Here is a 26,774-nt window from a genome sequence, read left to right as displayed (position 1 = left end):
GCACTGGAGTCCGCAGTAGGCCGCGTAGTCGTCGACTAGGGTCGCCGCTGCTTGCAGGCAGGACTCCATGTGGCCCAGGTTACCTTGCGTGGCCCAGATTGTAATGTCATCCGCATAAAGAGCGTGATGTATCCCGGGCAGAGAAGACAATTTGGAGGGAAGACGCAGCATTGCCAAATTGAAGAGCAGGGGAGACAGGACCGCGCCTGGAGGTGTTCCCCTCGAGCCGATGGTGTATGGCCCGTGTTCCGCATCTTGTATGCGTATATAGGCTTGACGGTCTGTAAGAAATTGTCTTATGTAATGGAATCTTTTGTGGCCACAGTTGGTGTTACTGAGGTGGTCCAGGATTACTTCATGTTTGACTTTGTCGAATGCGCCTTTAAGATCCAAGGCCAGGATCACCTTGTCGTTGTGGGGACATTCTACAGGATCTAAAATGTCGTGGTGGAGCTGCAGAAGTATATCCTGTGCTGACTTGTGAGGACGAAAACCGAGCATAGTGTCCGCGAAAATGTGCTGTGTTTCGAGATAATCGGAGAGTCTGTCACGCACCATCGTCTCCATCAGCTTGCCGACACAAGACGTGAGGGAGATGGGGCCAAGGTTCTCCACATCAATAGGTTTGCCGGCCTTCGGAATGAAGGTCACGAGAGCCGATTTCCAGTCGAGAGGGAGAGGAGTCTGTCCGTTCCAAATGCTATTGATGTATTTGAGGAGCGCGGCGTAGGCTGCGTCGGGAAGGTTGGCCAAGAGCTTGACCGTAACCTTGTCGCGCCCGGGTGCAGTGCCCCGCTTCATCTTGCTTAAGGCCGCCCGGAGGTCGTGGAGCTGGAACGGAGTGTCCAGCTCCGTGTTCTCTTCGCCTGCATAGGAGTACGCCGCCGGCCGGGGGTCCTTAGTGGTGCACAGGTATCGATCCCTGAGCGTGTGCGCTAGCTGTGTTGTCGATCCTGTAAAGTTGTGCAATGCCGTATGTAAGTGGCGTTGGGTTTCCGTGCGTGTTTGTATTGGATCGATGAGAGCGCGGAATAGGCGCCACGTGTTGCGGCCAGACATCTGGCGCGCAGCCGCGCTGCACCGGTCCACCCAGTTAGTGTCGGCTAGCTGAGTAGCATATTCCGCTGCCTGTTGTGTGAGTTTGAGGATGCGTTTCTTTAGGCGTCTGTTATGTTTCTGTTTCTTCCATCGTTTGGTGAGGCTGCGGCGGGCCTCCCAAAGGTGGAGCAAGTGGTTGTCCACGTCCGTTTGTGTTTCTGTGAGCTGTATCTGCTTTTCGTGTTGTGTGAGTGTAGACGTGAGCGATTTGGACCATGAGTCGTATCCCGACTGGAGGGGGTCTACGATGGGTAGAGAGGTACGGAAAGTCGCCCAGTCCGGGACACGAGCTTGTGTTAGTGGGCGTTTCAGGGGACGCATGTAAATGGTTGTGTTGACTATACAGTGATCACTACCCAGAGTGTCTTCTGTATTCAGCCAGTCGGCATGGCGTATGTTGCGTGTGAATGTGAGGTCCGGGCAAGTATCTCGTTGAATCGAATTGCCGACACATGTTGGGTTGGCGGGGTCAGTGTGTAAAGTGAGTCCAAGTGTGGAAAGAAGTTCCGCAAGCTTCCTCCCACGTCTGTCCTCCCGTGGGTACCCCCATAACCTGCTCGGGGCGTTGAAATCCCCGACGATCAGAAGGGGATCCCTTCCAGCCACCTGCATAGCTTGGGTGAAAATTTCATTGAACGTGACGTTCTTAAGTTTAGGTGGGCAGTAAATGTTTATAATGTGTACAGGTGGGTCAGACCGCTTTAGGGGCAGCACTGACACCATCGTGTATGGGAAAGGCGGTGTTGTGGGGAGCGTGACCTCCTGCGCAGTATACTGCTTGTGAACAAGTATACATGTCTGCGGGTTGTGTTGAAATGTAGTGTAGTTTGTTAGTCTGGCCCCGGCGCCGGGTTCCTGAAGGGCAACCACGGCAACGAGGAACTCAAAGGTCTCAAGATAGAGGCGGAGATGAGTCCGTTTCGTGCGGTTCTTGAGACCACGGCAGTTCCACTGCGTTAGTGTAAGCGGCTGAGTTGTTCTTGCTCGCGACTTAGGGTTGGGGGCCATGGTCGGAGGCGGAGGGTGGGGTTACGTTGTTAAGACTCCCCAGTCCGGTAGTGCCCGGCGCAGACGTGCAGGAGTCTTCCGAGAAGTCAAACTCATCGCGAATAACTCTGTTGAATTTGGAGGGGCGGTTAGCGTCCCTGATGGGCCCTACACGTTTAAGGACGCGCTATTGTCTTTTATCCATTTTTGGATAATGTGAGTTACGGCTTGTGTCACCTGTGCGATGACACTCTCCACCTGACGCGCAATGGTATCGTGGATAATTTTGGGGAGGTCAGCCAACTGTGTTTCAATCGCGGTCACCCGGGTCTCCAGGGCCGCGGCACGACTTTACACAGGAGTAGGAATCTCCTCGTCCATCCATCGTCGAGCACGCCATTGGCGTGCTGAAGAGCCACTTCCGATGCCTGCAAAGGTACCGGACGCTCCATTACGAGCCGGAGCGAGCAGCCTTCATCATCGGAGCCTGTGCTGCACTGCACAACTTCTGTCTGGATGACTCCTTGCCGGACGAGGATGCCACTGCCCCTGACGACAACGGCCCACCCCTGGCTGCAGGCCACGTACCAGGCCCAGCAAGCCACCTCACTTACCTGCGGGGGCGAGTCGTGCGCAACGGTATTGTCAATCTCTTCTGGAGAATCCATCTCCAGAGGCTGGCATACCTGTGCACGGTTCGTCGTCAGTTGCGGCGGGAGCTCCAGCATCGCCGCCAGTGAGCCGAATGCCTCCTCGCAGCGTAGCTGGCTAAGGTATTCATGCAACACACCAGCCACTGTTACTGTTGGCAGCGTCATCTCGTGTCAGTGTACATTTGTTTGTGAGGAACTGTGCGATGCGGCTGTGCCCTTAGCCGCAGCTAGCCTTGGTAGCGCCATCTCGTGTCAGTGTACATTTGTGTGTGAGGAACTGTGTGATGTGGCTGTGCCTTTAGCCGCAGCTAGCCTTGGCAGCGTCATCTCGTGTCAGTGTACATTTGTGTGTGAGGAACTGTGTGATGTGGCTGTGCCCTTAGCTGCAGCTAGCCTTGGCAGCGTCATCTCGTGTCAGTGTACATTTGTGTGTGAGCAACTGTGTGATGTGGCTGTGCCCTTAGCCGCAGCTAGCCTTGGCAGCGTCATCTCGTGTCAGTGTACATTTGTGTGTGAGGAACTGTGTGATGTGGCTGTGCCCTTAGCCGCAGCTAGCCTTGGCAGCGTCATCTCGTGTCAGTGTACATTTGTGTGTGAGGAACTGTGTGATGTGGCTGTGCCCTTAGCTGCAGCTAGCCTTGGCAGCGTCGTCTCGTGTCAGTGTACATTTGTGTGTGAGCAACTGTGTGATGTGGCTGTGCCCTTAGCCGCAGCTAGCCTTGGTAGCGTCATCTCGTGTCAGTGTACATTTGTGTGTGAGCAACTGTGTGATGTGGCTGTGCCTTTAGCCGCAGCTAGCCTTGGCAGCGTCATCTCGTGTCAGTGTACATTTGTGTGTGAGGAGCTGTGTGATGTGGCAGTGCCCTTAGCCACAGCTAGCCTTGGCAGCGTCATCTCGTGTCAGTGTACATTTGTGTGTGAGGAACTGTGTGATGTGGCTGTGCCCTTAGCCGCAGCTAGCCTTGGCAGCGTCATCTCGTGTCAGTGTACATTTGTGTGTGAGGAACTGTGTGATGTGGCTGTGCCCTTAGCTGCAGCTAGCCTTGGCAGCGTCGTCTCGTGTCAGTGTACATTTGTGTGTGAGCAACTGTGTGATGTGGCTGTGCCCTTAGCCGCAGCTAGCCTTGGTAGCGTCATCTCGTGTCAGTGTACATTTGTGCGTGAGGAACTGTGTGATGTGGCTGTGCCTTTAGCCGCAGCTAGCCTTGGCAGCGTCATCTCGTGTCAGTGTACATTTGTGTGTGAGGAGCTGTGTGATGTGGCAGTGCCCTTAGCCACAGCTAGCCTTGGCAGCGTCATCTCGTGTCAGTGTACATTTGTGTGTGAGGAACTGTGTGATGTGGCTGTGCCCGTAGCTGCAGCTAGCCTTGGCAGCGTCATCTCGTGTCAGTGTAAATTTGTGTGTGAGCAACTGTGTGATGTGGCTGTGCCCTTAGCCGCAGCTAGCCTTGGCAGCGTCATCTCGTGTCAGTGTACATTTGTGTGTGAGCAACTGTGTGATGTGGCTGTGCCCTTAGCCACAGCTAGCCTTGGCAGCGTCATCTCGTGTCAATGTACATTTGTGTGTGAGGAACTGTGTGATGTGGCTGTGCCCTTAGCTGCAGCTAGCCTTGGCAGCGTCATCTCGTGTCGGTTTACATTTGTGTGTGAGGAACTGTGCGATGTGGCTGTGCCCTTAGCCGCAGCTAGCCAAGTGGCAGCTTTTATTGGTTTGTTTCCTGTGTGAGCCTGGAATCCCCTGGTGGCAGAGAAGCAAGTACACACACCAGCTGCAACCCACTGACAGTGTGCTCACCAGTACACCTCCAAGTTCATCGGTGAGCTTGTCGTACAGTCATAGTGCAGCCTCCTTCCTGCGTCGAAAATGTCATGTAAACAGCCAGCAAGTCATGTAGCATGTCATGTAGTCATGTAGTCATGTAGTCATGTAGCAAAATGTCATGTAGTCCAGCAAGTCAAAACCATCTTTGTATGCCCTCCTACTCTGTTGCTCTTGTCACCCGCGTCCCGTGGTGTGTGTTTGTTCTTAAGTGGATAATTAAAAAGTGTGGCGTTAAAGGAGCCACCAAATGTTTGTCGAAATAAGAAAGTCCCACTGAACCAATTTCTTTGAATGACATGCATTCAAGGGACCTTGCAATGATTTTGATAAGCGTATTCTAGTTGAACAGATCTAACATGTGGTCTTTGTGGGTATTCCGAGTGAAATTCGAAAACTGCTGATGGACCCTGCCATTTAAAAATATAAAAAAATCACTGCTTGCAGTAGCTTGCAAACCATTAGAACGACACACCTCTCCATGCATCCCCTGCCCCAATGACGTCAGTGGGCAGAACAGCCAGCTTTGAAGCTCGCCTCGTATGCCTTACGTCATCAGGGTAGGGGATGTGCGGAGAGGTGTGTAGCCCTAATGGGTTGCAAGCTACTGCAAGCAGTGATTTTTTAAAAAAATATTTTTAAATGGCAGGGTCCATCCCCAGCTTTCGAATTTCACTATGAATACCCACAAACACCTCCTCTACAGATCTGTATGACTACATTATGCCCATCGAAGCCATTTTAAGGGCCCTTTCAGCATGCTCCTTTTATTTTTTGGAACATTGCACACAAGTGTTCCTATTTGAACAGATAACAGCGAAACACAGTGCTTGCACTAACATCAACAGAAATAACATATCTCGACTCATCATCATCATCATTAAAAGCCTGACTACGCCCACTGCAGGGCAAAGGCCTCTCCCATGTCTCTCCAATTAACCCTGTCCTTCGCCAGCCGTGGTCACCATATTCCCGCAAATTTCTTAATCTCATCCTCCCACCTAATTTTCTGCCGCCCCCTGCTACGTTTGCTTTCTCGACTAGTGTGATAAAAAAACTTAACACTTGCAGCCTGCATGTTATCACAGCTTCTGTGTCATTTGGACATATATAGAAAACCCACTTCAGCACATGTATTAAACCATTGTACACATCTAGTGCAATGCTCAATAAGTACTGCACTTGACAGAGTGTGTAAAAGATCTGATGTGACTAGGAAACGTTTAGCAGGCGTAAAATGCAGGAATATCAATATGACGTGCAATGAAGTTGCACTCAATGGCAAACTAGCAGTCCCACCAAGAATGGCGCATAACTGACTGGATCGTGAATATTGCAAGTTGCAGTGCTCAGAATGATTGTAACATGACAAAATTCTCAGTCATACGCATCACCACCAGCCTGAATCCGTCTATTGCTGGACAGAGGCATCTCCCATGTCTCTCCACTTAACCCTTACTTAGGTATTTTCCCTGAACTCTTATCTCCAGCTGTTCTCATTTCAGGCCCTGGAATGCCTCCTGTAAGCAGGTGGTGAATAGCATTGGGGAGATCGAGTCACCCTGCCTGACACCTTTCCCTCTTGGAATTTTATTGCTGACTTTATAGAGGACTGTGGTAGCTGTGCAATCGTTACAAATATTTCCCAATATTTTGACATAACGCTCTTCTACACCCTGATTCTGCAATGCCTGCATGACTGCTGAGGTTTCTACTGAGTGGAATGCTTTCTACTAATCATGAATACTATATATAGGCATTGGTTATATTCTGTGCGTTTATCTATCACCTGATTGTTAAGAGTGAATGTGGTCTATTGTCAAGTAACCTTTATGAAAGCCTGTCTGATTGTTTGGCTGATTGAAGTCTAAGGCAGTCGTGACCGCATTACCGATTACCTTAGTGAATACCTTGAAGTCAAAGGACAGTAAGCTGATCGGCCTGTAATTCTTCCAAGTCCTGGACAACTCCTTTCTTATGAACTAAGATAGTGTCAGTGTTCTTACGATTGAGGTGACAAGGCATTTTGTACAGGTTGGCTAGTTTTTTGAACACAATCTCCCCTCTGTCCTGCAACTGATCTGCTGTTACCTGATCCTCAACAGCTGCTTTCCCCCTTGGCATTGCTCCCAAGGCATTCTTTATTTCCTCAAAGTGACTTCAGTTTTTTGCTACCCTCTTTTCTGTTTCATATTTTTATCCCCTTCCCCCCCCGTGTAGGGCAGCAAACCGATTATTCTTCCGATTAGCCTCCCTGCGTTTCCTCCCCTCGTCCTTCGTTACTAGTGGGATGTCCCACTGCTGTGCTCGACTGCCTCTCTCAGTAACATTCTGATTACAATCGCTACTGTATAGATTTGTGTAGAACTCTTCGGCTACTTTAACTATCTTGACCATATTGCTAATGACATTGCCCTCTTTGTCTCTTAGCACATACATGTGCTTTTTCCCTATGCCTAGTTCCTTCTTAACCATTTTTAGGCTACCTGCATTCTAATGCTTGATTCTCTCCATAATAAACTTCCCTATGTCGGCTACCTTGTGCTTATTGATTAGCTTTGGTAGCTCTGCCAGTTGTACGCTCTCTGTGGGGTTAGGCGCCTTCATGCTTTGGGATTTCTTAATTTCGTCTCCCGAGAAAGCTTGGCGGTATCTTGCCTGACCATCCTACCACCTACTTCCACTACACGCTTAGTAATGTTAGCTGTGAGATTATCGTTTGTTGCTTGAATATTGAGGTCATCTTCCTCGTACGTATACTGAGAAGTGCAAATACCACATATACACCAAGGAGATGGCATGTGAGCACAGCAGCAAAATGTGCCACCACTGTGAAGAACACTATAAAGTGTATACCACGTCAGACTGCACACAGTGGACACTACATGGGGAGCCCTGTCGCGGCACCTCAGTGGTTGGAGCGCTCTGCTACTGATTGGAGCAGGTTAATTACCAGCCATGACGGTCGTGTTTCGTTGGAAGTGAAACAAACGGTGTCCGTGTGCTGTGCAATGTCGACACACGTTAAAGAACCCTGCGATGAAAAATAAGCCACAGTCCTCTATTGCAATGTCCCTCCAAGCACGTGCGTCGCTTTGGGTCGTTAAAGCGCACAATTAACAACTTAACATGCGAAACAAGCAAAATTAACATGAACGAATGAAACACTGACTAGATATTGTCACGACCAGAGGAGCCGTGAAGGTAGACGTCGGGAAGAACCCAAGACCGGGAGCCTTCTTTTTAATTATGGAGCCAGCTTCCACGACACAGAACAGAACAGCGCGCCACGAGAGCCCACCGCCGCTTCGTCGTCGTCTTTGACTCAGCAGGGAGGCCGCGCGGCGCGTTAGGCGCGTGGCATTATTCCCCCCCGCGAAAGCAAACATCGTCTCGATGTGGAATGGGATATGTACAGTGAGGGGAGGAGGAACAAAAAAAAAAGACTGGGGGTGAGGTGAACTATACAGTGCGCGCTAGGTGACATGCAGGGAGAGTCAAGTTCACACGTGGGGTAAGGGGAAAAGGTACGAAACAGCGTGAACACAGCGCTCAGTCACGCGAAAAGTACGGCTTTAAGCGCACTACATGCACGATTTCAGGCCGTTGACGCTGAGGGCCGACGACCACAGTTCCATGGGGGACAACTTCGTAGTTGACGCTGTTCAGGCGGCGCAGGATTCTGTACGGGCCAAAATACCTATTTAAAAGCTTTTCGCACAATCCCTTGCGGCGCACTGGTGTCCACACCCACACGTGGTCGCCCGGCTCGTAGTGCACGTCCCTGTGCCGAAGGTTATAGTGTCGGGCATCAGCGGATTGCTGGTTCTTGATGTGCAAGCGGGCCAGCTGACGGGCCTGCTCTGCTTGCTCCACGAAGTGGCCAGCTTCAGGGGGAAGCTCTGCGTCGCCGTACGGCAGCATGGCGTCTAGCATCATGCGGACCTCTCTGACATACACGAGACGGAACGGGGTGAACTGGGTGGTTTCCTGCGTCGCGGTATTATATGCGAAGGTGACGTACGGCAAGACCTCATCCCAGGTTTTGTGTTCAACGTCGACGTACATCGAGATCATGTCCGCCAATGTTTTGTTGAGCCGTTCCGTTAGACCATTGGTTTGGGGATGATACGCTGTTGTTGGTCGATGAGCAGTATGGCTAAGCGCTAAGATGTCACGTAGGAGTCGGGCTGTAAACGCCTTGCCTCGGTCAGTAATGATGGCCGATGGGGCGCCGTGTCTAAGCACGATGTCGTGCATAAAGAAGTGGGCAACTTCGGCGGCAGTACCTCGCGCAAGGGCCTTCGTTTCAGCGTAGCGGGTCAAGTAGTCTGTGGCGACTACGATCCACTTGTGGCCGGAAGACGAGAGAGGAAATGGCCCCAGAAGGTCCATGCCGACTTTGTCGAATGGTATTTGTGGCGGCTCGATGAACTGAAGCAGTCCAGGAGGCTTGAGCGCGGGTTTTTTTCGCCGCTGGCATTGCCGGCATGTCCGGACATAATGCTTGACACTTGAAGTTAGGTTGGGCCAGTAATAGTTCTGCCGGATTCGGGATAAGGTGCGAGTAACTCCAAGGTGGCCGGAAGTCGGTTCATCATGGCAGGCAAGGAGGACTTCATCCCGCAGATCAGACGGTATGACGAGCAGGTAAGTTGTCGGACTTGAAGTGGAGTTCTTTTTATAAAGCACCCCTCTCCGCAGGCAGAACGACGATAGTCCACGAGCTAGGTTTCGTGGTATTTCAGGGCACCCACCTTCGAGATGTTCGATGAGCAGACGGAGCTCGGCGTCGGCACGCTGTCTGGAAACGAGCTCAGATGTGCTGACCGCTCCAAGGAAGCTATCATCGTCGGTGGTGTCTTGCGGAGGAGGTTCATGGTTTTCGAACCACGTTCGTGCAGAGTCTTCAAGGCTGAAGTAAACGTTACGCAGCTTTGTAGCGTCGTCCCAGCAGTTAAAGGTCGCGACCCGTTCGTAGTGAGCCAACCAGTCTTCGGCATCTTCAAACAGGTCGCCGTGAAAGGGCTTAGGCGTGCGTGGAGTCTGAAGGGTGAGATAGGTGGGGCTGGCTGCAGGGACAGTCGTAGGCAGGGCGGGCAGTGGCGTCGCCATGAGTGGAGTGGTAGTTGAAGGCGCGCTGACAATAGGAAGGGCCTCGGGGGACAGGCCGCGGATCCTCCGGCTGGCACGATGGACAGGGGTGGTCACAAGAGGCGGACGCGTCGAGTTGTCCTCAGGAGTAGGGAGCATCGGCCGCACCTCCACCAGTGTCACGACCAGAGGAGCCGTGAAGGTAGACGTCGGGAAGAACCCAAGACCGGGAGCCTTCTTTTTAATTATGGAGCCAGCTTCCACGACACAGAACAGAACAGCGCGCCACGAGAGCCCACCGCCGCTTCGTCGTCGTCTTCGACTCAGCGCGGAGGCCGCGCGGCGCGTTAGGCGCGTGGCAATATAATATACCTTATGCATTGTGCAGAAGGCGACAAGGTAACATTTGAAAAATGAAAACAAAGTAAACAGTAACATATCGCATACCTTATGCATCTCGCAGAAGGCGACAAGGTAACATTTGAAAAATGAAAACAAAGTAAACAGTAACATATCGCATACCTTATGCATCTCGCAGAAGGCGACAAGGTAACATTTGAAAAATGAAAACAAAGTAAACAGCAACATATCACATACCTTATGCATCTTGCAGAAGGCGACAAGGTAACATTTGAAAAATGAAAACAAAGTAAACAGTAACATATCACATACCTTATGCATCTCGCAGAAGGTGACAAGGTAACATTTGAAAAAAATGCCACAGGCACTTATGGCTGCTTACGTGTGGGAATGCAATGCGAAAGCTCGTGCGTAAGGCACCCTGGAACGTTGTACAACAAACGCTTCATCACAATTTGGGCACAAATGTAGGCAGGAAAACTGGCGCCACATTGAGCTCAGTCAGTATGAAAGGGGGGGGGGGGAGGGTATGTAAAACTGTATATGACTGTCTGGAAGCACGGTGCTCGGCTTGCTGTGTGCGTCATATGACCACTGGATGTCGTCGACGAATTTATCTATCTTGTCATCACTGGGATTTTATACTGTCGGTGAGTACACACACATGGCGCCAGCTTTTCTTGTAATGGGACTATAGTAAGGCTTTCATATTAATACACAAAAACAAACTGATTAATGCATATTGCACTGTTTCTGTACCATAGAGAAGTTCAAAAAGTACAAAAAAATAAAGTGTAATACACACACCTTGTGCATCATGCAGGAGGCAAAAAAAATCTGATTCATACACATGACCTCTGTATCTTGCACACGGCAAGAATAAAGCAGATTGATACATATGCCCTTTGCATCTTGCAGGAGGGAAAAAAGATATGCTACACATGGCCTCTGCGTCTTGCAGGAGGTCAAAACAAGAACTTCATATACATGACCTCTGCATCTTGCAGGAGGCAAAACAAAAGAAAAAAATGCTACACATGGCCTCTGTGTCTTGCAGGAGGCCAAAACAAAAACACGATATATACGGCCTCTGCATCTTGCAGACGGCACAAAAGAAAAACGTAAACAAATCACTAACAAAAAATTACCGACGATTACGTTACTTCCTAATGCGAAATTTGAGCGCAGCAAATAAGCTGTTTCACCTTTTCGATAGATTGAGGCAAAGAAATCGAGCAACACATGTATGCGCTATCACAGAATTTTTTTTTTATTTTTCGCAGGAAGAGGGGGAGGGGGGCTGCGTGTACACCCAGCGGCAAACGATGGGGGCAGAAGCGCGCGCAGCAAGCGGACATCACGATAAAGGGAGGAGGGAAGAGATAGCAGCGACTGACTGATGCCGCTGACGCCGATAGTGAGTCAACCCCAGCTGCGGAGTTGGTTTCAGGGACAACGCCGCCGATGCCGACACAAACAATATGATACCCTCGCTTCCGCAGCGCTAAGAACCAGGTCTAGCCGTGGGAAGGTGGTCACGTATTCGTCGACGTGCCGGCGCCTACGTGAAATAACCGGCGCGTCGGCAACCGAAGAGCACCCTATCCGCCACACAAGAACGGGGGGGAGGGGGGGGGGACCCTTTCCTCCTCTTTCTGCATGGCGGCGACGGTGTTCTATGCAGTCACGTTATCTTGACTCTCTAGCGGCGTCAGCGGCATCCAGCGGTATCAGTCGGTCGCTGCTAGCGCTGGGGGGATGAAAGGGGGGCGGAGCTGGTTACGAGGCCGACGACGACGCGAAACCCAGGAACGGACGCCAAAGAGCTGCGCTCTAAAAAAATGGCCGAACAAGTTACTCTGGTGGCTACATTTGGTTGCGCAGCAAAAGCACTATGAATGCAATCGCCAGAACAATTTGTTCGGTCAGGCGCTGCGAATCTGTCCTCGCCACCTGCAGTGCCGCTGCCACCTCGGCTCCACTGTCATGCACAGCAGCCGTCAACTCCTGCACTGCCAAGGTGAGGCTGCGCACGCAGGCAGCGGTCTCGCGGTGGTGCTGCACATAAAATGAGCTTCAATTACACATTTAACGGTCACAGAGTGCTCGTTTCACATTGAAGATGCCCTACTGAAATAGGGACCATGTCTCTCAACAGGCGGTCATACAGAGGTCAAGCAAAGGTTTTGAACAGTGACTGTAGCTACAATATGCTGCATGCAGCTGCTTCTCTTTTACGAAATGTACTGAGTGCTTGCTGTCTGCACATACCTCCAGGAGACGCTCCTGAAACTGCCCATCCTGCCTGGTGTGGGCCTCAATAAGGTCCGCAGTGCGCCGCGTCTCGAACAGCAACTGGCGCACCTCCTCCGCCCACGTTAGGCTGCGCCGCGTGGGGTGGCCCGGAGCTGTTGCTGGCTGCTGCTGCATAGCTGTCAGGGGGAAAAGTGACTGAATATACACTTGTTATATAATACAGAAGGATGTGCAATAGGCTGACTGTGTGGTGCAATGTCTGAAAAGACTATTGGCATGCATGCTGGGGATAAAAGCAGTCATAATCAGCGGTATGACAAAACAGCATTGTCTCATTGTACTCTATGTGCACATTTGCCTAACCATCACAGGCATCACAGTGCCTGCTGTGAGGGAAAAAAAACTTGCACAGCGTACCAATGGTGGATATGAAGGAGACTTGTGTGGCTATTGTAAAACGACACTGATAGTCTGCTCCTGCAAATGGTATTATTTTCAAGCAGCTTGCAAAATGGATAATGTGGGGCCTGATATTGGCAGACCAACTCACAGGCTGTGGCACGAGGCTGCTGCTGCTCCTCCTCCTCCTCAGCAGACACTTCCTCCTCCAATGTCACCTCCAGCAGCTCCTCCAGCTCCTCCTCGTCTGGGGGGGGGGGGGGGGGTGCCGCCGTGCCGTCTGTGCAAAGTCATTCCACAAGACACCATTGCTTAGTGGACAGTTTCAGTAAACTGTGTATTGTATTGGGGGTAAAGTGCACGGTTACTCAGTACTGAGTCACAAGACAAAAAAAACAGCATTAGCAAAAGGGCAAGAAAATATAAGGTACATATCTTGAGGTTGCATTTACTACCTCCAGCAGTTTAGGCATTCATATTGAAAAGTAAAAAAAAACACACACACACAATCAGGTGAATAATGTACACAAGTTGTAAGCTGTACATATCAAATGGTTAAAAATTCGCCTACCAGCTGGTGAGCGCGCCTCTGCCTGCTGCAGGCCGCTCGTTCCAGCCACCTCCCCAACGGACACGCGGGGCTGGTAGTGCAAGAGGCACAGCGCCGCACGGTCATGCACGTGTGTCTCGAACGTCATTCTGTGGGCGCATTGCTCACAGTACATGGCTCTGAGGTTCACAAAGAACCCTTCATTATCAGCAAACACGAAACTGTCGGTAACGGCACCGCGGCTTATCACATATCTGGGAGGTTGTGAAAATAGGCGGCGCCACGCCTTGCGCGCTCGCGGGCGACCGCAGCTTCACAAAGCGGCCTGACAGCCCCGGCAGCCTGCCGCCTCCAGTGCCCCTGCGATAGGATGTGGAGAGGCATGTTCAAGGACCATTCGACAGACCGATGTTGACACGCTCACCTTCCCGCGGCCAAAAACTTAGCCTCCTCCTTCTTGCAGTGGCTGGCCCACACCTGCCAAGTGTGGCGCCAGAGGGGCACAGTTTTAACGGCCGGGCCCATCTCGTTGAGGAGGTCCGCCAGCTCGCGCTATAACTCGCGCTTGCGAGCCGCCGTGTACATAGCGGAAGGGGGTGACGCCGGCTGTGCCAGAGCCGGGTGCTCCTCCAAGAATTCAAGCATCAAAAGATACTGTGCGCGGGACACCCGGACTGACCCCTTAGCCGACGCCATTTCGAGCAAGTGATAACGGTTAATCGTGCCAATTCTCTGGCCTCTTTTTTTTGGTATCGGTCAGGGAATCAAATAGGGAAATAATGGGGAATGTACAACTTGGGTTAACAGAGCATAGACGTGCGCTATCGATGACTTGGGTTCACACAGCAGACCATAGATGTGCGCTGTATTCCAACAACTTATAGGAAGGTTACGAAGCAGCAAGGACGAGCAAGGTGGTTGGTGGTGTGCGCCTAATCGTTTTTCTCGTCGTTGTTCGTTCCTAACTTACGCACCTACATACAATGCAGACGGCTATACCGCTATACAACATCATACGGCCGATCATACGGCTATACAACATTATTTCGCCCCACACTTCACGCTGCACGGTCGTCTTGTATTTCCCAAACAAAAAAGCAGAACCACAGATCACGCACTTCTCCCTAAGAGCATCTTTGGGCCATTTTTGTCATCGATAGTAAGCACCGGAAAAGAACACACTTACCACAATACGTTGTCTTTATCGATTTTTGAACCCAGCGCTGCTTGTTACTTCATCTCTGCGTACTCATAACATTCTCTGTCTTCAATCAGATTTTTCTGCGCACTAAAAACATCCGCAAAGTACTTTGATTTTAAACGACACGCAAAAAACAGGAACTACTCGAGGAATCAGCTGTTTTCTAGCAGGCCACCATGTTCACGGATGGATGGATGGATGGATGGATGGATGGATGGATGGATGGATGGATGGATGGATGGATGGATGGATGGATGGATGGATGGATGGATGGATGGATGGATGGATGGATGGATGGATGGATGGGTGGATGGGTGGGTGGATGGGTGGATGGGTGGATGGGTGGGTGGATGGGTGGGTGGGTGGATGGATGGATGGATGGATGGATGGATGGGTGGGTGGGTGGGTGGGTGGGTGGATGGATGGATGGATGGATGGATGGATGGACGGACGGATGGATGGACGGACGGACGGACGGACGGACGGACGGAGGGACGGACGGAGGGACGGATGGACGGATGGACGGATGGACGGATGGATGGATGGGAGTGACCTATCCCCATAGAGAAACATAAATATATTTACGTATGTGTCTCTATGCGCCCCCTTTGAAACGGTGTGGTGGCAATTGCCACCATGCTCAGCTTTTCTTTCTTTACTATTTTTTGTTTACTGTGTTGGCAATTCTCATTAAGATTCGCCATTATCTTTACCTACGGCTTCCTACAATTCTAACCTTATGCCACATCTCTGCTTTTCAGCCACCAATCCTCCAATCGCTTTTTGCTGACTTCCACTGCTGATCTATTTACATGACCATTGTTATCTTTAAACCCTAGGGCCTCAGGAAGAGTGACTGTGCCTGCATCGACATCCGGATGGATACCATCACATTTGATTATGAGGTGTTCAATTGTTTCCACAGATCTACCACACACTGCAGATGTGTCATCATCTTCATTAAATTTCTTTTTGCTGCGCGTTCTTAGACACCCTGACCTAGATTCAAAAGTAGGGCACTGCCTCTTGAGTTATCATAGAAAAATTCTTTCCTGATCTGCCTTTTCCAGTATCGATATAGTTCTACACTATGTTTCTTTTCCATTGAATTCATCCAATTTTTAACTTCAGCGTTTTTAACCTGTCGTTTAATGCTCTTTCTTTCTCCGGCCTCATGATCGGCATACTTACTGGTTAGTTTTCTAGTTCTTTTCCGCCACTGTGAGTTAACGCTCTTTCTGTCATCATCATCATCATCATCAGCCTGACTACACCCACTGCAGGGCAAAGGCCTCTCCCATGTCTTTCCAATTAACCCTGTCCTTTGTCAGTTGCCGCCACTGTATCCCCGCAAACGTCTTAATCTCATCCGCCCACCTAACTTTCTGCCGTCCCCTGCTACGTTTGCTTTCTCTTGGAATCCACTCTGTTACCCTTAAGGACCAGCGGTTATCTTGCCTTCGCATTCATGCCCTGCCCAAGCTGTATAAATATTTAAATAGCTTAGCTGCCCACCTGTTATCGTCCAATTTCCTCAGGCGTTCTTCATATAGTATTTTACTCTTAGCTTCCCGTGCTTCGAACGATGCCGAGCCCATATTCCCTTGTACTGCCTCGTTTGTGGTTTTGCCGTGGGCACCTAGTGCTAATCTTCCAACAGCTCTCTGATTTACGTCTAATCTCGACTGAACTTCTGCCCTTAAGCACAGAACCGCATTGCCGAAAGTAAGTCCCGGCACCATTATTCCTTTCCAAATACCTCTTAGTACTTCATATTTGTTGTAGCCCCATAATGCCCTATGTTTCATTATCCCGGCGTTTCTTCGTCCTTTTTCCCTAAGAGCCTGTTCATGCTTTTTCGTGTATATCTGCCCTTCGTTTAGCCATATCCCGAGGTATTTGTATTCGGCCACTTTCGGTATTTCGTGGCCTTGTATTGTAAGCACCTGATCAGTTGTATCGTTAAAAATCATCACACCTGATTTAGTTGCGCTAAAACTGAATCCTAGAGCGTCTCCTTCGTCTCCACAGCAATTAACCAAAGTTTGTAAATCGTCCTGGCTATCTGCTAACAGTACAATATCGTCCGCGTACATCAAACCCGGGAGCCGCTGCTCAACTACATTTCCGCCTAATCTGTACGACAGATTATAACCTAGATTACTTTCATCGAGCCTTCTTTCCATATTTATCACGTAAAGCATGAACAGCAGCGGTGATAGAGGACAACCTTACCTTAATCCTTTGTGCACCCCCACAGTTGTGGTACTTTTTTTCCCTTCCCTTGTAATTTGAACTTCATTATCTGGGTAGATTTCCTGTAGAAAACGATGGATGGATGGATGGACGGACGGACGGACGGACGGACGGATGGATGGATAGGAGCGCCCCCTTTGAAACGTTGTGGGGGCAATTGCCACCATGCTTTAACCATGCTCAGCTTTGCTTTCTTTATTATTTTTTTCGTTTACTGTGTTGGAAATCCTCATTAAGATTCGCCATCATCTTTACCTACGGTTTCCTACAATTCTAACCTTATGCCACATCTCTGCTTTTCAGCCACGAATCCTCCAATCGCTTTTTGCTAACTTCCACTGCAGATTTATTTACACTGATCTCCACTAGGTGGCTGGATACCGCATTCCCGCTTTCTGAGACGAGCGCGAGTGAAGCCACCGGAAGTTGGACCACTTGTCCTGGAAGTCGGGTGTCTGCTGTGTATTTCAATGCAAAAAGTCGCGTCTTTAGCCCCTTCGTTCTCAGTTTTTTGCGTTGTTCTCGTGTAATGTCTGCTGTCATATGAAAGGAACAAGCAAGCTGAACGCGAGAAATGTGAGCGTTGTGTGCAGAACCCTGTAATTCTGCGAAAGCAAAGAAAACAGGCATGCAGGTCTCACCCTGCCTCGGCAAAGGGGTACGTGCATTAAACACTATGTTCTTGCCTGGTTCTTGTCTTCCGAGCATGAAGGAGAGGTAGTGGAATGACGATGAGGGTAGGTCATATTAAAACCGAATTTTCGTGCAGCAAAGAAAAGTCACAGTGCGAGAGGAACGACTGACAAGAAATACGAATGCTGCAGCGCGCGTGAGACGCGCTGTTAGAAGTCAACTGCACCCAGCACCACGAATTAAAGCCCATTCAGGCTTAACTTGCTCCAATACGAAACAGTACATGACACGCTCCGTCGAAAAAGCAGTACCATACCTTTTGGAGGCGCTAATGTGAACCAACCGAACGCCGTTGACACTTCACAAGATAGCAGCCTAGCCCTCGCTCCGGTTCGGTCTAAACATAATTCGGTAAAATGGTCGCTGCACAGTAAGCTGCCTGGTGAATGTTTCAACCTATTCTTTCTTATTTATCCCCCATTGATAGTATAACTTGGGCTTGAGCGTGGGAACAAGCATCGCAGTAAAGAGCAGAGTTGGCGAAGTTAGGCAAACGAGATGGCACCGAGCCGAGTAGACGAGGCTCCATACTTGCTGCGTGTAGCGACGTCCTGTCGTCTGCTAGTGTCGTCCCATTGCGATGCAACGTACCCTTATTTTTGGAATGCCTTTCCCGAAGACTTCGCTGGTCTCCTCGCTCAATTGACGGCGCAACAGGTAGGCATTGTCGCGTAAAAAGACGAGAACGACGAAAAGACGAAATGCTAAGTGGGAAAACAAAACTGGAACTGAAAAACCGTGCTGAGGTCTGATTTCATGCACTGCCAAAGGCTGACATCCGGGACAAGGCCGCTTACTTAAGTGGCTTCAGTTTTGGGCGCCCGATGCGGCATCCAGCTCCCCTAGTGGAGATCAGTGTTTATTTACATGACCATTGTTATCTTTAAACCCTAGGGCCTCAGGAAGAGTGACTGTGTCTGCATCGACATCCGGATGGATACCATCACATTTGATTATGAGGTGTTCAATTGTTTTCACAGATCTACCACACGCTGCACATGTGTCATCTTCTTCGTTAAATTTCTTTTTGCTGCGCGTTCTTAGACACCCTGACCTAGCTTCAAAAAGTAGGCCACTGCCTCTTGAGCTTCATAGAAAAATTATTTCGTGATCTGCCTTTTCCAGTATCGATATAGTTCTACACTATGTTTCTTTTCCATTGAATTCATCCAATTTTTAACTTCCGCGTTTTTAACCTGTCGTTTAATGCTCTTTCTTTCTCCTTCCTCATGACCGGCATACTTACTGGTTAGTTTTCTTGTTCTTTTCCCCCACTGTGATTCAACGTTCTTTCTGTGTAAATATTTAAATACCTTAGCTGTCCACCTGTTATCGTCCAATTTCCTCAGGCGTTCTTCATATAGTATTTTACTCTTAGCTTCCCGTGCTTCGAACGATGCCCAGCCCATATCCCCTTGTACTGCCTCGTTTGTGGTTTTGCCGTAGGCACCTAGTGCTAATCTTCTAAAACAGCTCTCTGATTTACGTCTAATCTCGACTGAACTTCTGCCCTTAAAGGCCACTGGAGCACTTTTTTGAGAATTTCGCGATATTCAAGGATTCAAATCTATATAGGCTGTAGGTAAAGCATGCCATGTTTTTTTGCACTAGCATTTAAAATAGTGACGTAATTGACGATTGAATTGAGCGCTTTTTCTCAATGCAATGGAGAAGTGCAGGGAAACTCAGCGTAACGTCAAGGTAGGTAGGATTTCAAATTACCGCTGTCGTCAGCCACACCGTGCCCTGACTGGTCAGACGCTGCCAAACAACTCTCGGCAGGGTTCGCCTTCGGTGGCGTTGGTTTTTTTCCTTCAAAGCAGGAGTTTGTGCGTTGGAAATGTACCGATACCTTCGATGACGTCATCAAGCACACCCCACTTGGCGTTGTGCGCTGCGGAGAAGCTTGAAGGGCGTCCTGATTTTAATCAGCGATTACTTCACTATTTCAAGTGCTAGCCCAAAAAGACTTGGCATGTTTAACCTCCAAGTTTCACACATTCGACCCTCACCAGCTCGTTGATTTCTAAAACCTATGCAGTTTCCCTTTAAGCACAGAACCGCATTGCCGAAAGTAAGTCCCGGCACCATTATTCTTTCCCAAATACCTCTTAGTACTTCATATTTGTTGTACCCCCATAATGCCCTATGTTTCTTTGTCCCGGCGTCTCTTCGTGCTTTTGCCCGAAGAGCCTGTTCATGCTTTTCCGTGTATATCTGCCCTTCGTTTAGCCATATCCCGAGGTATTTGTATTCGGCCACTTTGGTTATTTCGTGGCCTTGTATTGCAAGCACCTGATCAGTTGTATCGTTAAAAATCATCACACCTGATTTAGTTGCGCTAAAACTGAATCCTAGAGCGTCTCCTTCGTCTCCACAGAAATTAACCAAAGTTTGTAAATCTTCCTGGCTATCTGCTAACAGTACAATATCGTCCGCATGCATTAAACCCGGGAGTCACTGCTCAACTACATTTCCGCCTAATCTGTACGACAGATTATAACTCAGATTACTTTCTTGTAGCCTTCTTTCCATATTTATCACGTAAATCATGAACAGCAGCGGTGATAGAGGACAACCTTGCCTTAATCACGCTTTTCTGCCGTCAGCGCCCCCTCATGGCATCAAAAGCGACTGAAGAGCAAACTTAATTGCAAAATTGAGGACGCTTCTTCTTTTGCTTCATGCTGTTGAGTTTGAAACATAGTTTGTTAGCAAAATAAAACATTCTTCAAATGATTAACGTCTTGTTTACAGCAAAACGTTAGCATACGATCCCTTATTGTGCTTCCTGGGTGGAGGCCTGCTACTAGCCACCGCAACCTCGCTGCTAATTGGTTGATTCCGCGGTCAGCATCTCGCGGTGTCGCCATTTTGACGCCAGAGTCTCAAAATTGAGACAAAAACTCGTAATCGCACCCCTGCTGTCCTTAAACTTTACTTTTCGGTAATCATTCACGCGGTTCCTTTGGATCTCAAAAATAGACGATATGCGAAATGCGCAGCGCCATGTCTCGGCGCTCCGAGAACTAAGTCCTCCATGTTGGTTCGGTACAGAAAACTATAGTGCCTAGTATATTCTAGGCACTATAAGAAAACGAAACCACGACCCTGCGTTGGGTTAAAACGGCTGCGCTTCGTTTGAAAAGTGGAATGACGATGCGCTCTTACGCTGTGCTGTCCACTATGCAAAGAAACTACGATGCGTGCAAGAACTAGGTGCGTTCCAGCTTTTCGCTTTTCTATTTTTTCTTTACTCTGTACCAACGTTTTAGTAACAGCAAATGCCATGTGAGGTATCGTGTGTCAGCACGCCATTCAGTGCACAGCTTGCGCTTTCTGCGCTGATTTTTCACAAAGCTTTCTAGGTGATTTGCGTTTACATTAAGATACGGACCACAGCCCTTGTTGCCTGTGATCAAAATTAGAAGACGATTTAGTGCATTTATTAACTCTCCGGTTAAGGCGTGAATATATGTAGATGCATACTTGAGCAACGTAATAGAGAAGGTAATTTTTTTGAGCGAGCCTACTCCTGTGTTCCTCAAGCGTGTATTCCAGTCGCGAAGAAGCACGTTCATTAATGTGCAGGTAAATCGCGGCCATGGGCATTCAGTGCACTCCATCTAAAAACCTCGATTGCTCATGCCGTGGCGTACTAAGTGCACTTGAAGAACCACGCGCACATTACTGCTTAGATTGTTACGTGTTCAGTTAAGTTTTTCCCGTGTTCGATTAGTTTTGGAAGGGCTAGCAATCTCTCTGGACCATGGGGTTGATGCAAGATCCCACACATTGTTTTCTTATAAAGTCGTACGTGATCGCGCCCGCATATGTTATGCGCGTTAAGGCGTCTTTGTGAAGCAATACGTCCTACGTATAAAAACTGCGGTGCGAATGCTTTATTTTTTGAGGATTCCTGTACATTCGATATCTCCGTCGGAGAAAATTTGAAAAAAAATATAGCTACTTTATTGTGAAGGCGGGACGCATTTCCAAGCTAGAAAGTTCGTGCAACAGTGTTCTGAAAACGCTTCAGGCCATCAGATTTTATTATCGTTGTGGCAAGCTGCAACAGGTTGCTTCGCAACAAAGAAATTTGTGTAGGTTTGGGAGGAAGCGAATTAAGTGTCGGAGGCAATCGAACATGCGAATTTCACCCCCGCATGCACAGCTTGACCAGCGTATCGAGTCCGTGCAGGCACCTACAGCTGTACGTTCTTTCTCTAATCAAGCCGCCGCGGTAGATCAGTGCTTATCTGAAAAAAAAAAACGCGTCTTTGCTTACAATATTTTGAATTATATGTGCCCACTTTCCTCTTGTTAATATTGACTGACAACATCGCAATACTTGCTTCAACTGCGTCTTAAGCAAGACGAGGTTTCAACGAATTGCGGCGAAAACCAGCCGGCGCCGGGCTCTGAAACGGTGACGTTGAAAACCGCGGATGTGCATTGTACATTGCACCAACGGAATCACATTACGCAGCTGGTCGAGGGTCCTTTGTGAATATACTGCAATGCACGAAGCTCCTGGCGTCGGCGCGAACGAAAGTTCACACTGTCACAGAAGTTCGTCAAGACATCTGTGCACTCAGCGCAAAATAACCGCTCGCTACCCCACCAGATGAAATCGCGTCCACCTGGGAATACAATAGCCATGATAATGCGTGATGCTTGAACCAGTGCTTTAATGCGCGAATTAAAATGACAGTGGGGCAGAGTTCGACTTGCCAACACATTTCCCAGTGCCGATTCTGGCTATCAGCGCCAGACTTCAAGCGAAGCTCAGGGCGCGGTAGGAGAAAGTTGGCGCTTACTGAAAGCACCTACATTTTGTAAAAGATTAGCAGTGAAAACAACGCAGCAGCTGAAGCTTGCCTGTTGAAATTTCACACGCAAGGTTCATGACAGCTATACCGATATCAAGAATGTACGCATAGCAAACAATGCACCAGCTCGACGAACTCGCCCGAACCAAGATGGAAACCGGAAGTTGTGGGCGCGGTGTTGCCAGACCACCAAGCAATTTCGCATATCGTCTATTGGCTACTGTTGCTAGGGGCGCCTGGCAGCAGCGCCCTGGGGATGCCCAGTGGGACAGGTGTTTGTCCAGGTGCCAAGTTACCAAAGGTACCATTTCATACTTTTTTTTTCAGTCCATCAACCTCATATTCCTTGCAAAAATTACAGTATGCAATCAGGTAGTAAAAAAATTGGTAACTTCTACATATTTCAGAACAGTACAGAGAAATGAAATTAAAATTGGCTTTTGAGGAAATGAAATGGGGCAGTAACTGTCTCACTTATCTCGGTGGACACCCGAACAGTCATGTAAGGGAAGGGATAAAGGAGGGAGTCTAGAGAGGAATGCACATGCAGCATCAGCATTCCCTATGTAGAATTTTTGAGACCTGGATTCATTCCTTCTAGGACAGTGGCAAGCAGTAGGTCAACTGCACACAAATTTATTTTCCTATGGTGCAAAGTAAAGACTGCAAACATTTAAGAGAAGTCTATAGTCTGTTTCATTCTCACTGCATTTGCTCAAAGCATAATATGAAATGCTGTATTTCTTATACCCTAGTTTCCTTTACGTTGAGCAGTAGATATTGACAATGAACAGCAAGGGAACACCACTCGCTTGCGATTGTGCCTTCGGCAGCAAAACAGGGCATACCTTACCTCATGTGGTCTCTCAACACAGACTCAAAACTTCGATGGACAACTGCGTCCACAGCTGCAATCACCTCTTAAGTGCATGCACTCGTATGACACATAAGGGTCATTCAGCCTATAAATTCCTGCTGTTTGTCCAGTGAAATCTCTTACATCATTTTCAAGCCACTGAGTCATGGCTCCTTTCACTCGGCCCGCCCCGGGCCAACACTACAGTGTTTGTCATCATCATCATCAGCGGCAGCCTGACTACATCCACTGCAGGACAAAGCATGACTTGCTAAGTGTTTCACTGTAGTCTTGCTATGACTGGAACGACCTCTAGAAAGCATTCATCCTGGTGGTCATTGAGGGTTGCTGTTCAGATGTGAAAAAGCCGGATCAGCTGTATACTATTTACAGCTACCAGAACTCCGCTATGTTTCATGACAGGCTGGCTGAGGAGTGCTGGAGCACCAGACTGGGCATTTGGATGAAGCAATTTTCAAATGTATGCTCGGCATCACCCTGTTTTGTTCCAGTTGTGAAGATCTTTTCTTTTTATTTTTGTTCTGTCAAATGCTCAAATGTTGGGTAATTTATGATTACCTTTTATCTTGTGTTCACTTTGTTGTTGAGGTTTTGTTTTTGTGGCACAAGTATTCCGCTCTCACTTTTCAGTATAATTTAAAATTTGTAGGGCACATCACGAAGCAAAAAACTTCTACTTGAATAATCTAGTTCTTCATTGCCGCTAGAGAAACTAAGTTGACACAACCCAGTTGTTTAGCTCTGGCTAGAATTTCTCGGAGAGCCTCATGAACATAATCATATGACCAACACAAACGGGATATTGTTTGTGCAGGGAAAAACAGTTTTCAAATCTTTGTTTGTCAGTGTAGGACTGGCCTAAAATTGCTTTGTGCTCTACGTAGCTCTTCTGTGAGGCAGGATTACTTCATCTGCCCCTCAGCCTCATACCCCCAAAATACCAATTCTTGAGTGAACTTGTATGATTCTTTTCTGTCACGCTTAGCAAATTTGCCTCATTTGGAAGCAAGAAGCCTGAGCTGATTCTGAACAGCTCGAGCAGGAGTGTAGCGAATTTCATTATCGTCATCGCTTAGTTTACATTCACTTTAGGGCAGTGGCTCCTTCCAGTGGTCTTTAAGTATCTGTGTCTTGCACCAGCTGCATATTGCCACACTATCCTAAGAAATCTCCTAATGTTATCTGGCGAGCTTATAATCAGCTGTCTCCTCCTATATTTTTCTTTGGTTGAAATTCATTTTGTTGTGATACAATGTGTATCAGCTGTTTCCTGGCCTTATGCTCTGCTTGTCTCGAATGAAATGATTGGGAAATGGGTCTCTGACATCACCTTGAGTAGACAAAATTACCTTGTGCTAGGGCACTCTTTGGCCACAGATGCCCTTGTGCCATTAAAATCCATCATCAAAATTCAATCTGTTGCCCTAAGCGACCTTTTCTGATTCCTTCCCTGCATCGTATGCCCTGCCCAGGACCATTTTCTTTTAATTTGTGCCAGAATATTGACAGCTTGGGCTTGTTCTGAAATCAATTGCCACAGTCCAGTGTTACTGCTAACATTTTCATCTCTGTGGCCTACTGTTCTCCCTGAATTTAATCTCAAGCCTCTTTGTTAGCCTCCAAGTTTCAAGATGTGCCTCTTCTTTTGAGCAACATCTGTGGGCTGCTTCAAAACACAAGAATGCCCACCGAGTTCACTGCAGGCAATCCTGAATCTCTTGATATTTGCTTTCTCATGGTCTAGCTTTCCGAGCTCTACTTGGCTTACATAGAGCTTTCTTACCACTTTTAATGTTCCTGTACTCATCATAGGCTGTTAGAGCCTTTCCAGACTATTGGACTTCACTTGTGGTTTCCGCTTACTCTTTTTATGCCTGCAGTTCTTTCTTTGCTCAGGTCCTCAAGCATACACTGCAATTGATCCTCGCAAATACTTAACAGCACCATCGACAAATTGGAGCTTACTTGCTGTCTGGCTCCCACTGCTTGTATTTCTCTCCTGCATACTCTAATTGCTTGTCGCTGCTTTTAGCTTTCCTTCATGATTTTCTGTTTGCTCTGTCCTGGCCTTAATATATTTTCTTCTGCTGCTTAGCTTCGAACAATTGGCTAGGGTAGATGGTTCTGCTACTTCTATGTCCACTGTGAGCTTTGAGAGCTTCTTGCTTTGTTCTTTCTTTATAAGCATCTTTGTCTTCTCGAGTCTGATTGGCAGTCGGGAACAGAGCGCACATGCATTGTTTATGTTAAGATGACATGATAGCCTAACACGCCGTATTGTTGCCATTCGAGCACCTTGTATACTTGCTTTGTTGCACTGGGAGCAAAAAAGTTTAGTGGAAGTCGCGATGAGGCACACTTTTGTTTAGACTAGTGGCAAATGTTTACTGTTGCTTCGCAGTAAAGCGCTCCCACCTTTCGTGCACGAGCATTTAGATGGATGTTAAATACTACTATCAAGGATTTAGCCACTGTAGTATCACAGGTCTGTTGTGTAGGATTTCAGATCATGGTCTTGCGCTGTCACCGAAGCCTGTTGTGTGTCAGTCACGTCACTATGCTGTTGTATTTCTGCCCAGTGTAAAAAATATTTTTCTGTGATTATGCTACACGCACGGGTTCATGGGGAAGTAAATACTTTGTGTCGCTTCAACCGGATAATGCTTCAAAATGAACACATGCAAAGATACATGCTGTTAAAAGCATTGGCTTGTGTAACCCAAGTGTGAGGAGAATACTATTATGGCAGGGATTCTTGCATTCCAACCTTTTAAATTTCTTTTTTTAATTAATGACGAGAGGTTTCATGAGTTACAGCTCTCTTTCATTACTTGCTCAGAGAAAGCGTTTATTGCAAGTAAGCAATAGTCGCTATTCTCTATTGTTCAAATAGCAGGATCAGCATGCCTCATCATTTTTGTCTTGAATGACTGAAGGTGCTTCCAGAGCATTGCCTTCTTTTTTTCTTGTTGCTTATTCAGCATGCAATATTGTGTCCATAGATTGCACTTTAGAATTATTTTGCGTTTTCCCAAGCAAATTTTAGGCGACCAAATTCAGAAGCACCTTGTATTGGCCTTACATGCTCACTATTAATGCACAAGTAATTATATGCCATGCTAAACACCAAATCTACATCCTTCAGAATGCGTCTAGAAGCTTGTCTCCAGACTCTTGCCTTCAAGGAGTTCTTAGAGGTTTCACATATCTGCTTGGTGTTGGAAATGACAGCCTTGACTGCTAATGATGTGGATTAGAGACACGTTCTGCATTTACAGTTAGGCCGGAACGAAATGTGAACATACATGTAGAGTACGTTTCTAATTTGCAGCGGCGTATACATTTAGAAAGGGTCTATAAATGTGTACTTAGGTAGATCTCTTATCCTGAAACAGGAATCAGGCTAGCTGCATACTCAAGCTGAAATCACACAGGTGAAATATTTTGTCTTGTTCATAGGTGCTGTTTGCATTTCATTCCAGCCTGATTGTGCACTACTGCTATAGCAGGTACCCCACATAAACGAGACACTCTCTTGTGGCAAATCATGCGCATATGTTTTAGACAGGTGTGTGAAAAAATCTGCAGCTACAAACATTGCATACTTGGTTATTCATAATGCTTTTTTTTTCTCATGTGCATAGAACAATGTTCAACTACATTGCATGCTTTGTTGTTACTACTTCGATTTTTCTGGTA

At 48.0% G+C, this 26,774-nt stretch overlaps 1 protein-coding gene and 1 pseudogene across 1 annotated transcript; one reads left to right on the top strand and one right to left on the bottom strand.

The window, feature by feature from the left end:
* Positions 1-1,345: 1,345 nt before the first annotated feature.
* Positions 1,346-2,941, top strand: LOC149354676 (uncharacterized). Its single transcript, XM_089576019.1, has 2 exons — positions 1,346-1,357; positions 2,451-2,941. The coding sequence occupies exons 1-2, from the start codon at positions 1,346-1,348 to the stop codon at positions 2,823-2,825; spliced, it is 387 nt and encodes a 128-aa protein (XP_089432145.1). The 3' UTR covers positions 2,826-2,941.
* An 8,936-nt stretch (positions 2,942-11,877) lies between these two features.
* Positions 11,878-13,912, bottom strand: LOC149354675 (uncharacterized; annotated as a pseudogene).
* Between the last annotated feature and the right edge of the window lie 12,862 nt (positions 13,913-26,774).

Source organism: Amblyomma mixtum, chromosome 3 (genome assembly GCF_055824585.1).
Source record: "Amblyomma mixtum isolate Tamu chromosome 3, ASM5582458v1, whole genome shotgun sequence".
Classification (NCBI taxonomy): Eukaryota; Metazoa; Arthropoda; class Arachnida; order Ixodida; family Ixodidae; genus Amblyomma; species Amblyomma mixtum.
Note: the sequence above shows the minus strand (reverse complement) of the source record. Positions and strands in the feature narration are given on the sequence as shown.